This window comes from Enhydra lutris, unplaced genomic scaffold, assembly GCF_002288905.1.
Source record: "Enhydra lutris kenyoni isolate GAN:26980312 unplaced genomic scaffold, ASM228890v2 scaffoldscaffold39, whole genome shotgun sequence".
Classification (NCBI taxonomy): Eukaryota; Metazoa; Chordata; class Mammalia; order Carnivora; family Mustelidae; genus Enhydra; species Enhydra lutris.
Window position 1 is genome coordinate 13,414,066 of NW_019154123.1, and position 15,697 is coordinate 13,429,762.

A 15,697-nucleotide genomic window follows, 5' to 3' on the forward strand; every position below is an offset into this window, starting at 1 on the left:
GATGTGAATTTGCAAGCACGCAGAATGGGTTAGTATTTTCGGGGCGGTCCGTCCTGGAACCCCTCTCCACTGGGATGCAGCTCATCTTCACTTCCAGGCTGAGACCCCTCTGCCGTACTGCCCGTGTTCTGACACGTACAGTACTGGGTTGTGAAATGGCTCCAAGACAGCGTAAGCCCAAGATGACTGGGAAGGGCACACTAGCCAGGACACCTGGCAGTTTCTGTTGCTCGTTTGAGTCTTTCACCATTTTCCTTGACACTTAAAAAAAATCCATCTTACAAGTCAGTGCAGAAATAAGCTCTCTCAGGGCCGACTGGCTGTTGACTGGAGGGGGTTGGGAAAGCAGCAGCCGCCCCAAACTAAAGGCATGGTGGGGCCTCCCCAAAATTGTCCTGCTGGCATCGGAGGGAGTGACCCATGAGCTGGGGGCCCTCTGGGCTCCTCTCCGGTGCTAGCCCAGCCTTGCCCCTGCCTCTCCAGTTCATCTGAGAACATGTGTGTGAGCTGTAACTACAAGACGGGAAGGAACTGGTGAGCTGGTTACGTGGCCCAAACCGCCATTCATCTCCTTCCTCCTCTCTCCTCAAGACAGGCCTGTTCTGCTGCTTTCTTTCTTTCTTTTTCTTTTTTTAAAGATTTTATTTATTTATTTGACAGAGGTCACAAGTAGGCAGAGAGGCAGGCAGAGAGAGAGGAGGAAGCAGGCTCCCCACAGAGCAGAGAGCCCGATGCAGGGCTCGATCCCAGGACGCTGGGATCATGACCTGAGCCGAAGGCAGAGGCTTTAACCCACTGAGCCACCCAGGTGCCCCTGTTCTGCTGCTTTCTTTATGTGACAGATGAAAGGACCATCATTTCCATGTGTCAGGGAGTGTGCCTTTCAGCTGCCTTGTTTTTGGCCATCGACAGCCCAATTGCTGGTAATATAAACTCATTTTTATCAACAGGCTCAATGAAATGTCCCCACCAGAATTTCCTGCCAGAACACTGACAGGTCTCCTGATCGTGCGTGTCTGTGAACCTCAGAATCTGATCTGAGTGACTTGATAGTCGTGTGTTTAAATGGAAAGTTTGCCCCCTTCTGGATCCTGGATTCTTTTGTGACCCCCTTCCCCCACCCTGGCTTATGCAGGAATATCTGGGAATGGGCCAACAAGCTGATGTGGGGATTGCCTTGCCATTCCAATGTGGTCAGGTCTGGCTGCGCGAGGTCTCCCCATTCCTCGATGTCCCTGCTGGGGCTGTTGGCCCATTTGTGTGCCCGTCAGCCCCCGTGCCAGGGCAGGAGCCAAGGAGCCCACAGGGGCCCCTTAATGGCAGGAGGGCTGAGCAGGAGGAAGTGGACATCAATTCAATCAGAATATTTCACTCTTCTCTGATTTTTGCTTTTCCTCGTTTTCTTTCCCAGGCATGGCCACAGCCAAACTTTTCTGAAACAGGTTCACAGAGAAGAGCATCCTCTTCTGTTTGGAATTTTGTTTACTCTTCATCTGTCCACTGATTTCCTCAGAGTATTTTTATTTTATTTTATTTTTTAAAGATCTTCTTTATTTATTTGAGAGAGAGAGCGAGAGAGTGAGAGAGAGCATGAGAGGGGAGAAGGTCAGAGGGAGAAGCAGACTCCCCATGGAGCTGGGAGCCTGATGCGGGACTTGATCCCCGGACTCCAGGATCATGACCTGAGCCGAAGGCAGTCGCTTAACCAACTGAGCCACCCAGGCGCCCCTCCTCAGAGTATTTTTAAAAATGATATAGGAAATACCCCAACAAAAGACTGTCTGGCCAGGCTGACATCTGCTGTCGTTTGAAGGTCATGGAGGCGGAGCAGACCAAGACAAGGAGTGAGCTGGTACACAAGGAGACGGCGGCCAGGTACAACGCGGCCATGGGCCGTATGCGGCAGCTGGAGAAGAAGCTCAAGAGAGCCATCAACAAGTCCAAGTGAGTCTGGGCGTGTGGGACCCCGGGGCCCTGGGTGATTGTCCTCCTCTCAGGCATCTTCTCCACCTTTTGTGTGCCATGCAGTCAGGGACCCACCTCCTCAGAGTCCCCCAAGTTCTGTATAACCCCGCAAGGCAGGAAGTGCTGCTCCAGCTGTGACCGACCTGGAAGACACAGAAAAAAGAATTTCAAAAGCACACCATCGCATAGCTCATTGGCTGGGGCCTGGGGCTGGGCTTTGGGAGACTCAGTGCCCTTGGCTCTGTGGTGGACAGTGTGGATGAGCTGCGTCCTTCTGTCAGCATAATGGGCATGAGCTGTGTGCACAGTACACGTTCTCTGTGGACCAAGAGCCAATGAGACAGTGCAAGACTGGTTTTAATGGAGGCTTCTGCAAGCTTTACTCGTGATTGCTATATATTTTTATACAGTAAGGATCTTGGGGACAAGCCCCCTGCTTCATTCACAGTCTCTGGGCCTCCACGCTTTTGAAGAGCTTCACAAGAGGTGAACAGCCCAAGAATAAAGCACTGGTCTTCTCTTAATGCTCGACACCAAAGTTCCTAAAAAGAGCCAGGGTCTTTTGACTGGCCCAGAATGCGGAGACCAGTAGAATGTTAGCATTTGTCCTCCCTCTTGCCCATGACCGGGCTGGGTCTGCAGACTGATGCCTCTGGTCCTGGGCAGAATCCAGGAGGACCAGTCTGAGCCCCCGTGCTTTTGGCGATGGGTGAATGGTGCTTCTCTCCTCCCTGGGTGACCCCAGTAGAGGAGGATGTGTGCTGAGGCAGCTCCTTCTCCTCATCTGTTCTTCAGTCTTGAGGGGGCCAATCTCCTCCTTAGGAGAAGGGGATCCAGGCTGCCTTGGCTGCTGGGCACACCCTGTATGGCCTTGAATAGCCCCCCAGGGAGGAAAGTGAACCAGGGTACAAGGAGTTAAGTGTTCACGTGTGTGGGTTCTGCGGATCTTGAGATGGGCCTTCTGTCAGCTCAGCTCTGACTGGCGCCCGTATCCATCAGGCTCCAGAGGCACAAGTATCCTCTTCATCTCATGGCGTGGTTGGCGTTTACATCCTGGACGGATGGCCTGCTGGCCTTAAGCTAGTGCCCCGGGTATGCCCTCTGGTGGCCACTGGGATCATTGTATTCTGTCACCCTTACAGTTCTTCCTTGTGTCTTCCCCAGGCCCTATTTTGAACTCAAGGCAAAGTACTACGTGCAGCTTGAGGTACGTGTAGCCTTCTTTGGCTTTGTTGTCGATGGAATTTTTCTGCGAAGTTCCACTTTATGTGGCAGCGGGCTTTCACATGGCATATTTGCTACAAGAGGAGAATGGAGAGAGAAGCACATTCTTTACTGAGTTTTCAGGCCTCAGAGTGGTCTTGGTTGGGTCCTCAACGGTGTCTGCAGTCTCTCAGTGTGCCATTTAGCCGCTTTCCGCACTGTACCAGGGCAGTGGTTCTCGGGGGCTGCTGGGACCAGCATCAGCTTCGCCTAGAAAGTGCAGATTTCCCAATCCCCACCCCGTGCAGATCTACTGAATTAGAAACTGCAGGTGTGGGGCACCTGGGTGGCTCAGTGGGTTAAGCCTCTGCCTTCGGCTCAGGTCATGATCCCAGGGTCCTGGGATCAAGCCCCACATTGGGCTCTCTGCTCAGTGGTGAGCCTGCTTCCTCCTCTCTCTCTGCCTGTCTCTCTGCCTACTTGTGATCTCTGTCTTTCAAATAAATAAATAAATAAATAAATAAATAAAATCTTTAAAAAAAAAAAAAAAAGAAACTGCAGGTGTGAGCCCAGCCATCTGTGTTTTCAAAAGGCCTCCAGGGGGTTCTGATGCACCCTTAAGTTTGAGAACCACAGTACAAGGGACCAAATGTCTAGAAAGTGGGGCTTGTGTGTGAGTTTGACACCCATTCTTTCTCTGATGGGGTTTATCCTGCTAGTGGTAGTGTTTGGTTATTAGTGTGAGTTTGTCACCTGGATAGGAGTTGGGGCTGGGAGTGTGGATCTCTTGTGTGGATCTCTTGTGTGGATAGCTGGTAAGAGAAATCAGGCCATCACTCATGTCTTGGGGAAGTCTTTGGAGTGGAGGGAAGGGCAGAAATTGCTTGAACTTGTTATTCAGAAGCCTTGCAAGGCCAGTAGGGGCTGCCTCCACTTACTGGGCCTCCTGTTCTCTTGACCAGCAACTGAAGAAGACTGTGGATGACCTTCAGGCCAAACTGGCCCTGGCGAAAGGCGAGTACAAGACGGCCCTGAAGAACCTGGAGATGATCTCAGATGAGATCCATGAGCGGCGGCGCTCCAGTGCCATGGGGCCTCGGGGCTGTGGCGTGGGGGCTGAGGGCAGCAGCACGTCTGTGGAGGACCTGTCAGGGAGCAAGCCTGAGCCGGATGCTGTTTCTGGTGAGTTCTGGGGGCTCGTGTGCAAGTGGGAGATGACGCAGCTTGTGTGGTCTGCTTCCAGGGCTGCCTCGCCATCATGGAAGGGTCTCAGAGCTGGGCAGGCCAGAAAGGTGGTGATTTCTTGTGGCTTCCCACATTTTGTGGAATGCTGTATTTATCAAGGTGCTACTACTCTGTTTCTCAGAGTCAGGGTTCTGCGGTGGATGAGTTTGGAAAATGTTACACTTTCACTCTGACGTTCAGAGTACATATGAGAACATTCAGGGCAGGAAGGGAGAGTTGCCTCTGAATAGGGACTGTGTGCACAGATTTTATTCAAATCCTGGGTCCTCCTAGTACATGATGTGGACAAGGGCTCAACTCCGTTGTTTCAGCTGTAAAGTAGGGAGTATGAGCACCTAGTACCCACTGTGTAGAGGGGAGGCTGGAATTAGATGAAATAATGGCAGGCACCCAGAAGTCTGAAAATGGTGACTCTCACTGGTGTCTAACTATAGACACCTTTTTTCCCAAGGCCACCTGTTGGGAAACTGGTACATGTTTGCTGTGCCGCTCCCCCTTTATCACTTTACTTTTTTCCTCATGATACATATACTCTTTAATTCCCATCTCCTATTTCCTTCATCCCCCCACTCCCTTCCCCTCTGGTAACCATCAGTTCTCTGTAGCTAAGTGTGTTTCTTCTTTTTGGGTTTTTTTCCTTTGCTCATTTGTTCCTTAAATTTCACATGAGTGAAATCATATGGTATTTGTCTTTCTCCAACTTACTTCTCTTAGCATAAAACTCTTTAGCTCTATCCACGTTATTGCCAATGCAAGATTCCGTTCTTTTTGATGGCTGAGTAATACTCCTGTGTGTGTGTGTGTGTGTCTCATCTTCTTTATCCATTCGTCCATCCATGGACACTGAGTTGCTTCCATATCTTGGCTGTTGTAGATAATGCTGCTGTAAACATAGGAGTGCATGTGTCCCTTTTAATTAGTGTTTTTGTATTTCTGGGCAGTAAATACCCAGTAGTGGAACTTCTGGATCATAGGGTAATTCTTTTTTTTTTTTTTAAAGATTTTATTTATATATTTGACAGAGAGATCACAAGCAGGCAGAGAGGCAGGCAGAGAGAGGAGGAAGCAGGCTCCCTGCTGAGCAGAGAGCCCGATGCGGGGCTCGATCCCAGGACTCTGAGACCATGACCTGAGCCGAAGGCAGTGGCTTAACCCACTGAGCCACCCAGGCGCCCCTAGGGTAGTTCTTTTAATTTTTTGAGAAACCTCCATACTGTTTTCCACAGTGGCTGCACCAGTTTGCATCCCCACCAACAAGGCACAAGGGTTCCTTTTTTTTCCACATTCTTGCCAACACCTGTTTTTTCTATGTTTTTGATTTTAGGCATTCTGACAGGTGTAAGGTGGTATTTCATTGTGGTTTTGATTTGCATATCCCTGATGATGAGCGATGTTGAGCAACTTTTCATGTGTCTGTTGGCCGTATGTTATGTCTTCTTTGGAGACATGTCTGTGCATGTCTTTGACCCATTTTTAATTGGATTATTTGTTTTTGTGTTGACTTGTATAAATTCTTTATATATTTTTGGATACTCTTATTTGGATATGTCATTTGTAAATATCTTCTCCCATTCTGTAGGTTGCCTTTTAGTTTTGATATTTCCTTCACTGGGCAGAAGCTTTTTATTTTGATGTAGTCCCATTAGTTTATTGCTTTGGTTTTCTTTGCCTCATGAGATCTGTCTCAAAAAATGCTGCTATGACCGATGTCACTGAATTACCGCTTGTGCTCTCTTCTAGGATTTTTATGGTTCCAGGTCTCACATTTAGGTCTTCAATCCATTTTGAGTTTTTCTTTGTGTATGGTGAAAGAAAATGGTCATTTTCCCTTTAGGCTAAGCAAGAAAACTTTTTCAGCACTGTCTTTGTACACTTCCTTTCTTTCCTTTTCTGTGGAATAATCCCTGTTGGTCCTCTCCCAAGGTCCTTCCTCCAGAGTTTTGAAATTCGGTCAACAAATGTTTAAGTACCAGGCCCAAAGGAAAGGAAACTAAAATTTGATCGTCAGTAATGTGTGAGGTACTCTAATATCCAGCCTCTCACATGGAGAGGAACATGAAGCTCAGGTTAAGTAACCTGACCAAGGCTACACAGCAAGGGAGACAGGATCTTAATTCAAATAAAAGCCCGTTTTCTGTCCTCAGTATTACAGTACTTTTCACTGATGGTAGTCCTCTAGGGGATGCTACCATGTTTTTAAAGATGAGGGAGGGAGAGTAGAATAGGAAAGGTCTAATAAGCAGGCTTATGTGCAGGCTGAAGGGAAAAGAGTTAAAGGTGAAAGTGGCTTTCAGATCACAAGAATGGCCTGTCGTCTGGGCCTTGGTTATTCTGATCTACAAAATGAGTTAGGTACAAGCTAAGAGCGCTGTAAAGGAATTTTGTCCTTTTGTAGCAAATGGTGTGTCTTACATGCAATGGGAAGTTTTATGCGATCTGGAGATCACAGGATCCCAGCAGATACTCCACAAAGGACTGTTCTCGCAGCTCCTTCTGCTACACGGAAGCAGCTGTCACATCTTACTAGCTTTGTTCGGCGAGCATCCCAAAGGGCCACTCTCTTCCTCTGTACTTGCGGATCTGGGGTGGAGAAATGCCCCTGATCTGGGCTGATTTATCCTCGTCCTTTAGGTAGTCAACACTGACTTTCCAGAGCAGGAGTTAGAAAGTTATCGTAAGGACACTGAATATCTACGGGGCCCAGCTGCTTCCCTTCAAGTTGCTGGACACTCTGGCTACGCAGACTTGGGAGGGTCAGTCCTTTACTCAGGTGCACACAGGGGCAGGGATTCTGCCGTCCCAAGGCCGCATCTGGCTGCTGGACAGGGGGGCACGCTTCTGGAGGGGCTGAAGGAACAAGGTTGCTCCATGTCAGAACCTCTGACCGGTATCCTCTCTCCTCCTAGTGGCCTCCGAGGCCTTTGAAGATGACACCTGCAGCAACTTCGTATCAGAAGACGACTCGGAAACCCAGTCGGTATCCAGCTTTAGTTCAGGGCCCACAAGCCCATCGGAGATGCCTGACCAGTTCCCTGCAGCTGTGAGGCCTGGCAGCCTGGATCTGCCCAGCCCCGTGTCTCTGTCAGAGTTTGGAATGATGTTCCCGGTACTGGGCCCTCGCAGCGAGTGCAGTGGAGCCTCCTCCCCTGAGTGTGAGGTGGAACGAGGTGAGTTATAGCCCTCTCACCAGTAGTGCCTGGGCCACATGATGCACTGCCTGGGCAGCCAGAACTCCGCACTGTTCAAGACCTTTGCCAGGTCTCGGCAGCCCCAGGGCCGCGTGACCGGGCCTCTGGGAACGTGCGGTCTGTGTTGATCACGGAGATGCCAGCCACTGTTCTTGGGGCTCCTGGCTCCGCTCCCGAATGATTCTTAAAAAACGGCGGTTTGAGTTCTTTGATCCCCAGGAGTCCTCTTCACAAGTCTGTGCTAGCGAGCTGTTTCCCCACTGTTAGGGTGGGACCAGTCCTCTCTAAAGATAAGGAGTACCTAAAATGCCTTGAGCCATAAAAGCCGTCTGTCATCACGTGATGGAGAAGGCTCTGTCTGTGACAGGCACAGCAGGGGAATTTTGGGAGATTCTGGAGGGCTGCAATGGCCTGGGCCCAGGAGACTCCTGGAATTGTCAGTACTCACCCGATGACCTTTACCTTTCTCTAGGAGACAGGGCAGAAGGGGCAGAGAATAAAACAAGTGACAAAGCCAACAACAACCGAGGCCTCAGCAACAGCAGCGGCAGTGGCAAGAGCCAAAGTAGCACCGCCCGCGAGGGCCAGGCCTTGGAGAACAGGATGAAACAGCTCTCCCTCCAGTGCTCGAAGGGAAGAGACGGGATTATTGCTGACATAAAAATGGTGCAGATTGGCTGATCCATCCAAAGCCCTGGCCCAAGTGCATAGCAGTATTTATACACAAAACTGTATGGAGAACATTGTGCCAATAATCATTTAATATATGCCAAATCTTAAGCGTTTACTCTAAACTGCACTAATGAAGTTGTGACCTTGAGGGCTTAAGAGTTTTCTTCTGGGAGAGAGCTCTTGGGCTGGTTTTTCAGAGCAGAGGCGTTGTTGCAGTGGACTGTGACCAGGGTCACAGCCTTTGTGGAATATTACCCGTAACAGTGTTATGGAAGCAATAACTAGTTCCTGTGAAAGAACCCAAGCCAGGAAAGGGCCTGGGAAGCTGAGCCAAACTGGGGTCAACAGCTTGCTTCTCTTTCCCTTCTTTGACCCTCAATTTGGGAAAATGGAGATGGTGTCTCCTTTATATCCCAGGGGATCGAAATGAAAAAAAAAAAAAGAACAAACTCAAATATTCAGAACACACCTTTCTGGGCCAGCGAAGGCTTAAAAAAAAAAAAAAAGAAATCCAAGAACACAATTTTCATCATCTCTGGTATTCAGGGCTTTTTAAAAAAGCCTATATGCTGGTATACCCATTAGAACCATTTTCTATAAACGTTACACCATGAACTGCACTTTTTGGGATGGGAAGGGTGAATGACAACGTGGGGATGGGAGGGACGGAGGGTAGCAGGGACATACCATAGAAGGCAATTTGTGGCTGTGGGGGAGGAGAGTCTGTAGCATAAACCTTATCCCACCAGCCATGGGACTTAAGAATTAAGAGAAGTGCATGTGAAGAATGGTTGCCATTATTATATCTAGATTGACAAAGTGTCAGTTTCTCTGTAGGTTGTGACTTTAAAAAAAATAAAATTATTTAAGGGTTATGCTGCATTAGTATTTCTTAGAGGGAATTGTTCCTTAAAGCTAGGAAAGGGAGTAGGCATGTGTTGGCACAGGCTGTTAAATAGAAGCAATGAAGTCTGTTATGCTAATAGTAGTACGTGTTAAGATTGCTTTCCTTTAATGTTTTCATGGTTACACATATTTAGAGCACTGTATTTTTTTGTCTTTTTGTTAAGAAAACTAGCATTTCTAAAAGAAAAGCAACCCCATTTCAAGTTGTCTGTTCTGACACAGCTTGTATATTTTAGTCATTTGTAAATCTCTTCATACTGTAGTGTTTTCTCCTTTTTTAATGACTGATACAGTATCCTAATTACAAGGTTATTTTGTACCTGTCTTAATTTCTTGAGTGTAATAAAAAACAGTTTAAGAAAATGTTTACTTTTGTGTGTCTTCCAATAAGAAACCCTGATGTTGCCTAAATCTTCCATTCTAGGCAACCTTCTTGCCACAAGGAAGAGCATGGAATGCAGTGGACATCTGTTCTAACTTCCAGTTAAGGTCCTGGATCCTAATAATTTAAGCCCCAACTATGAAGGTTTGAGTTAGAATTCTGCTGTGACTAAAGCGCAGTAAGGAGAATGCAGCTTTAGGAGAATGAAGACAAGGTGATTATGTCAGAGTGCTTCCCAACCTCTGCTGCACTGCAGTCTCCCAGGAAGCTTCAAGAAGGCGGCTGTTCGCCGGTCTTAGAGCCTGAGATCATTTGGGGGTACGCCTGAGGTACCGAACTTTTAAAAGTTCCCCCAGGTGATTCTAATGTGCATTGGGTTGACATTCAGGCTGTTTTTTCCTATCTGTAGCGCCGTATCTGGAGCTCTATTATAACAATTCAATATTAGATTAAACTGGTATATGTAGGTCTCCATTCGGTTTTTGAGGGTAGGAATTAGGTCTTATTTGTTTGCATCCTGTACAAATATCTTTAACATAAAATGTTCCAATTATGTGTTTAAATTTTTCTTTAAAGGGCCACAAAATGAATCCATCTAAAATTGAAAATACTAAATATTTACCAAAGTGGAATCACTGTCCTGAATATGAAAACAGATTTGCTGAAGCCTGAACGGTCATGTAACTAATGAGTTCTTTTAGATGGAATGTACTAGATGAAGCCTTTTAATAATCTCTCTAGGTTACTATGCAGTTTCCATAAGTATAAAGATTTTATTTCAAATCAAGGTAGCAGAAATACAAAATAACTGGTGATAGTTATAAAGTAGAGACGACGAAAAATTCCACCTTATTTTCAGATGTTTAAAATCTTGAGCATCATTCTGCTCTCATGGATTTCTATGTAAACTGGGAATTTATACATGGCATTAGTATCTTGGCAGCTTTTCCAAATACAACCCCAATTACCATATATTAAATTTTCAATCGTGTTTTTTTTTCAGTGTTAACATAAGAGCAATTTTTAAAAGACTATACAAACTAAATTGTAATGTCTTCAGTGTCTCAGATTACTACCTTCATTTAGCCTGTTAAAAGTAAGAAATGCAATACTGAATATATCTCAGCTCTCCTTACATGAGTTAATGGGAGACAGGTACCTAAGTTCAACCACCTTCATTGTAAACTAAGTTAAAATATTTCTTAAAGCTTTATTCTTTCATAACATCTGGGCAACAAACATTAAAAATCCTAACACAAAATCTATTATGGTAACATGATTCATTTGGTAATTAGCTGCCCAAGATGTAGAGTCACAACACAAGCAAGTTTAACTTACAACATGCTCTGCCAAAAGACAAATGTATTTCAGAATATTATTCCAGCCTACTGTTCCACCCAGTTGAGTGGATAAGTCATGTCCCTTATCCGGTCTCTATTCTCTTCTAGTAAAGGCACCATACAGTGCTGACTGAGCCTAACCTTTAATCCTCTACAGTCTGTTTATACAATGGGGCCCCTCAATGCAAACCAAGTCCTTGTACACACAAAACCATGTAAATAGTACTTCTGAGTGATTTAGGGTAATTCTGACTATATACAATTCTAAACACTCTGACTTGAGCAGCACCAGATCCCACTGTAACATTTTGAGAGTTAATTCTGTTCTGATTGTTTGGTGTCCTGAGGATTTCTGTCCTCATTTGAAGAGCTGATTTGTAAGTATAAAATCCAGTAAAGCTGAAAGCTGCATCACTGAAGTTGCGTTGTCTTGATCGGGATAATACTATTGAAGTCCAAGAAAAAAGGTCCTTCTTGTTTAGGCAAAAAAGTACTAGGAATGATATTGTAGATCCCCGCAGGTATATTTTCTAATTCCAGGTAGCAAAACCCACACCTATATGCAGGGAAATGAGAACAAAGTTTACAGAAGATGATGCCACAAAGAGTAAAGTATAAATTAGATGCAGTCAAAATGTAAACATTACCTATAGTCACCACTAGACTTCCTCTGAAAGCCATGGGGACCAGGATCTCCCACCACAGACACTGTTACAACCTCAAATCCAACACTATATTGCCTGGCAATAAAAAGAAACAATTACTGTTGTTATTAAGTAGTCTCAAATACATACCTAAAAATAACTAAAGTGCAGATATACTATTGAACTGAGTATATGCTTTCTAAAGCTTTAGGAGGCGGAAACCACTCTGGAACACATGCATATACTATTTTTATTCTTAATTATACAAGATGCCATTTATATTTTTATATTGATTTATATTCATATTTTTAAATTGAAGCCATGAAGATCAGTATTAAACTTACTTTAGAAGAAATAGTATTTTTACCACAGGCTCTCGGAGAATACTGTCAAATTTAAATGATAAAATACGATCTTTGCAGAAAAAAAGGACAGAGCCTGAAATCTGAATTTACAGAAGTAATTAGCATATGGTAGACAATGACATTCCAAATCAGTAGGGAAAAGAAGGATTATTCAGATGGTGAGGAGGTAACAAATTTAGGAAAAAGAACTGACACTGTATTCACACCAAATATAAAAATACATTCCATCTAGATGTAAAAAGCAAACCACAAAAGACCTAGAAAAAAATATGGTACAAATCTGATACTGGGGTGAGATTTCCTGCCCATAGCAAAATAAACCTGAAAAGACATCTGATTACTTTAAAAAGAAAATTTTCTCTACATTAAAAAAAAAAAATGATCTGGGAAAAATACTTGCAAATATGTGATACGTGCCTAAAGTTAAGAAAACCATGACAATTCCAAGAGAAAAATGGGCAAAAGACATGAACAGGGAAAGCAAAAGATACTGTCAAACACTTTTATGTCAAATCCTTCTACTTCAATCTACGAATTGAATACAAAAAGAGCAACAACTAGATACCTTATTTTACCTACCAAACTGTAGAAAACTAGCTTAACCGTATATAAAAGATTAGTGTTTGTAAAGAGGCAAAATTCAGGCGAATTTTACTTATTTTTATTGTTTTTTAAACCTTTTTAAGTTGAGAAATAGAAAACAATGTACACACAACATACAGCCTACATAACACATAAAGTGAACACATAGGTCGTCACCACCCAGATCAACGCAACTCTCAGCACCGGAGAAGTCCCTGTACATGCCTTTCTCATTACAGCTCCTGTCCCCACAGAGTTAACATTTAACAATGTCTTGCCTTTAAGAGTATGTTGACATATGTTAGTTTCAGAGTACAACAGTGATACAAGTTCTGTATGTTATGCTCACCACACTGGGTGCACACACCGTACGGTGCAACAGTATTATTGACTATATTCTCTGTTGTACTTTTCATCCTTCTGACTTATTTTATACTGGAAGTTTGTACCTCTTAATCTCCTTCACCTATTTCACCCATTTCCCAACCCCCTTCCCTACTTTCTTGCTTTTATATAGTCTGACAACCTAAGCACGCATCTTTAAATAGTAGTTTCGTTTTGCTTGCTCCTCACTTAAGTGGAATCATACAGTTGATGTTCTATTATGTATGGCTTCTCCTCAGCTTTGTTTTTAAGACTTATCCATCATGTTGGGTAGCTATAATTTATTTTCATTGTTATGCAGCACTCTATTTTATAATCTTCAATGCTACTGATGAACACTTGGGTTGTTACAAATGTTTGGCTCTTACAACGGCTTATCACCCATTTTGGACTGTTCCTCTTATGACATGCCTGTCCAAGCTTTCATTTTTTTAAACTGTGGACTCTTTTTTTAATAACTAGTGTAGAGTATTTACAAATCCTTCTATGTGCTCTTTGTGTCTTAACTTTTTCTTTATCCTGAAGTCATTAAAATATCTCCTTTATTAGTAGCCCAACTGCAATAGATTTTTAGATCTGATGTGAGAAAGTGGTCTAAGAACCTTTTTGGCACATGGATACTCCAACTATCCCAGCACATTTATTCAACAGCCTATCCTTCCCCTGCTCCTCTACAATGCCATCTTTTTCACTAATCAAGTGCCTATATATGCCTAGGTCTGTTCCAAAACCCTATTCTGTTCCATTAAACTCATTTTTAATATGATATTAACTTAAGAAAGTTACTTAATCACAAACCTTGGTCCTCTTAGCTCAATCAGTAATGGCCCGGTCTTTTCTATATGGAATTGGTAGATGGGGTTATTTCTGTGAGTTTCTTGGAAATTTCCACATCCTCCAGCACTCTGGCCACTCCACTTTCCATTAATCTTTAATAAAACAAAGTTTTTGTATTAGCAAAACTTCCTATTCTCCAATTCTACTTTAAAGACTTCAAAAAGGGAATGGTGTCACCAAGATGGCAACAAAGGTTCCTCCTGCTTTGCTCCCGTTCACAGGGACAACTAACAGCTATTCCAGAAGAGGATAGCACTGAGAAATTCCTGAACATGGATGTGAGGCAGAAGCACCCTCCTGCACCACAGAGCCTAAGACAGGTTACATTAGAAGGACAAGAGAAGCAGCTACATGTTGACTGCACTGTCTCCAGGCCAGCACCAGGTGGTGATGTCTTCCCAGAGCTTCTGATTCTTCAGTGAACAACAAGCTTCCCCTAAGAATTGTGACTTGCTTTACAAAAGCCCCTACTTGATCTCGCACCGTAAGGATTACACGAGAAACTGTGACAAAGAAGAGGGTGGAGCTTGCAACAACCAGCACGGGGACCTCAGCAGGCTGAATTCATACCTGAGGCACCCAAGTAGTAATTGCAGAACCAAGTTAGGGGTATGCTTCCACCCAGGAGCTTGGCAGGGTGCAGATCTGCCTGATTTGGATAGCCAAATGGTACTGCTGGCCTTACAGCCTGGATTGCCCACATCAGGCAAGGAGCTGAGTCACAGCCCCAACTGCTGTAGACGCTGCCTTCCAGCTCCATCTGACCAGAAGGGCTGGTGACAACTACTGGATGCTGTGCATTCCAGTGGCCAAGAGTAGGCAGAACCAAGAGTTCACGGAGCAAAGCCAGTGGCCCTGTCTGGTTACAGCTTGGGGTGTAGGTGGGCTTATGTCAAGATAACAAAGAGATGCTTCTCCTGCTGAGCCCAGGCAGGAAATCTGATTTGTACGCCTGCTCATCACCAAATACAGCCTTCAGTCTCTCTGACCAGGGAACTGAACCAGTGCACAGGGAGAACTGCATAACCCAACAGCCCTTTCATAGTGGCGCTTGAACAAAAAGCACAGCTTGTGGGTTTGCCCTGTCTGCAGAGCAGAAGTGGTGGCCTCACCTGACTAGGGAATTCAGTACAGGTCCCCTTACAAAGAGATTCACAACCCCTGGGTCCTGTCCTGTTGCCCTACCAAAGCAGGGAAACTAATTCATAGCCCCATCTACTACTGATTATAGTATCATGTCCTGACTTTGTAGTAAGTCTGACCAGAGAATCTAAGCAACTGTGGAGCCTGTTCCACAGCCTCATTTGGGTAGGACCAAGCCAGTAGTCCTACCCAACTGTTCTCAGCTCATGGCACAACCACCATTCCCATCCTCAGAGTCCTAACAGCGGCCTTGACCAAAAACAGACCATCATGGCAGGCCCAGTGTGCCCAAGGACAATACCAGCAGACAGCCAGAAACCCAAACTAAGCTAACTGGTGGAAAAAGTCCTGCCACAGCAAAGCTGGAAAGTCAGCCTAATCACTCAAAAGTGCAGATTTATAAACCTAAAAACGAAGGATCACAAAAAATCAGGTAAATGGGACATCATCCAAAAAAATGAACAATGCTCCAATAACCCTAAAAAATGGAGATCTATGAACTGTAACACAAAGAATGCAGAATAATCCTTAAGGAAGCTTAATGAACTATATGAAAACACACAATCCCCAGGTATGCAAGGATGGTTCAACACAGCTAATCAGTTCAATGTGGTAAGTCACAATAGAGAGAATGGAAGAATCTTATAATCATCTCAACAGACACAGAAAAAGCACCTGACAAAATTCAACATCCATTCATGGTAGAAACGCTTTCCTAAGAAATGTGGAATAGAAGGAACATATCTCAACATAGTAAAGGCCACATACAACAAGCTTATAATTAACATACACAATGATGAAAAGTGAATGCCTCTCCTCTAAGATCAGGAACAAGACAAGA

At 44.6% G+C, this 15,697-nt stretch overlaps 2 protein-coding genes across 3 annotated transcripts in view; one reads left to right on the top strand and one right to left on the bottom strand.

Moving 5' to 3' along the window:
• The window catches only part of LOC111154937 (SH3 domain binding protein 5), a 71,933-nt gene extending 63,150 nt beyond the window's left edge, over positions 1-8,783 (top strand). The window contains exons 5-9 of one of the 2 annotated variants that reach the window (XM_022514898.1): positions 1,814-1,944; positions 3,130-3,172; positions 4,131-4,350; positions 7,320-7,580; positions 8,074-8,375. In XM_022514898.1, the coding sequence (XP_022370606.1) occupies positions 1,814-1,944; positions 3,130-3,172; positions 4,131-4,350; positions 7,320-7,580; positions 8,074-8,282 (864 nt within the window). In that variant the 3' untranslated portion in view covers positions 8,283-8,375. Of the gene's footprint in view, positions 1-1,813; positions 1,945-3,129; positions 3,173-4,130; positions 4,351-7,319; positions 7,581-8,073 lie in introns of both variants that reach the window. The other variant, XM_022514897.1, reaches the window with a different exon arrangement.
• Positions 8,784-9,670: 887 nt separating this feature from the next.
• The window catches only part of LOC111154936 (calpain 7), a 41,647-nt gene continuing 35,620 nt past the window's right edge, over positions 9,671-15,697 (bottom strand). The window contains exons 19-21 of the mRNA XM_022514895.1: positions 13,675-13,805; positions 11,549-11,641; positions 9,671-11,457 (exon numbers count right to left, since the gene is read on the bottom strand). Coding sequence (XP_022370603.1) covers positions 11,313-11,457; positions 11,549-11,641; positions 13,675-13,805 — 369 coding nt within the window. The 3' untranslated portion in view covers positions 9,671-11,312. The remainder of the gene's footprint in view (positions 11,458-11,548; positions 11,642-13,674; positions 13,806-15,697) is intronic.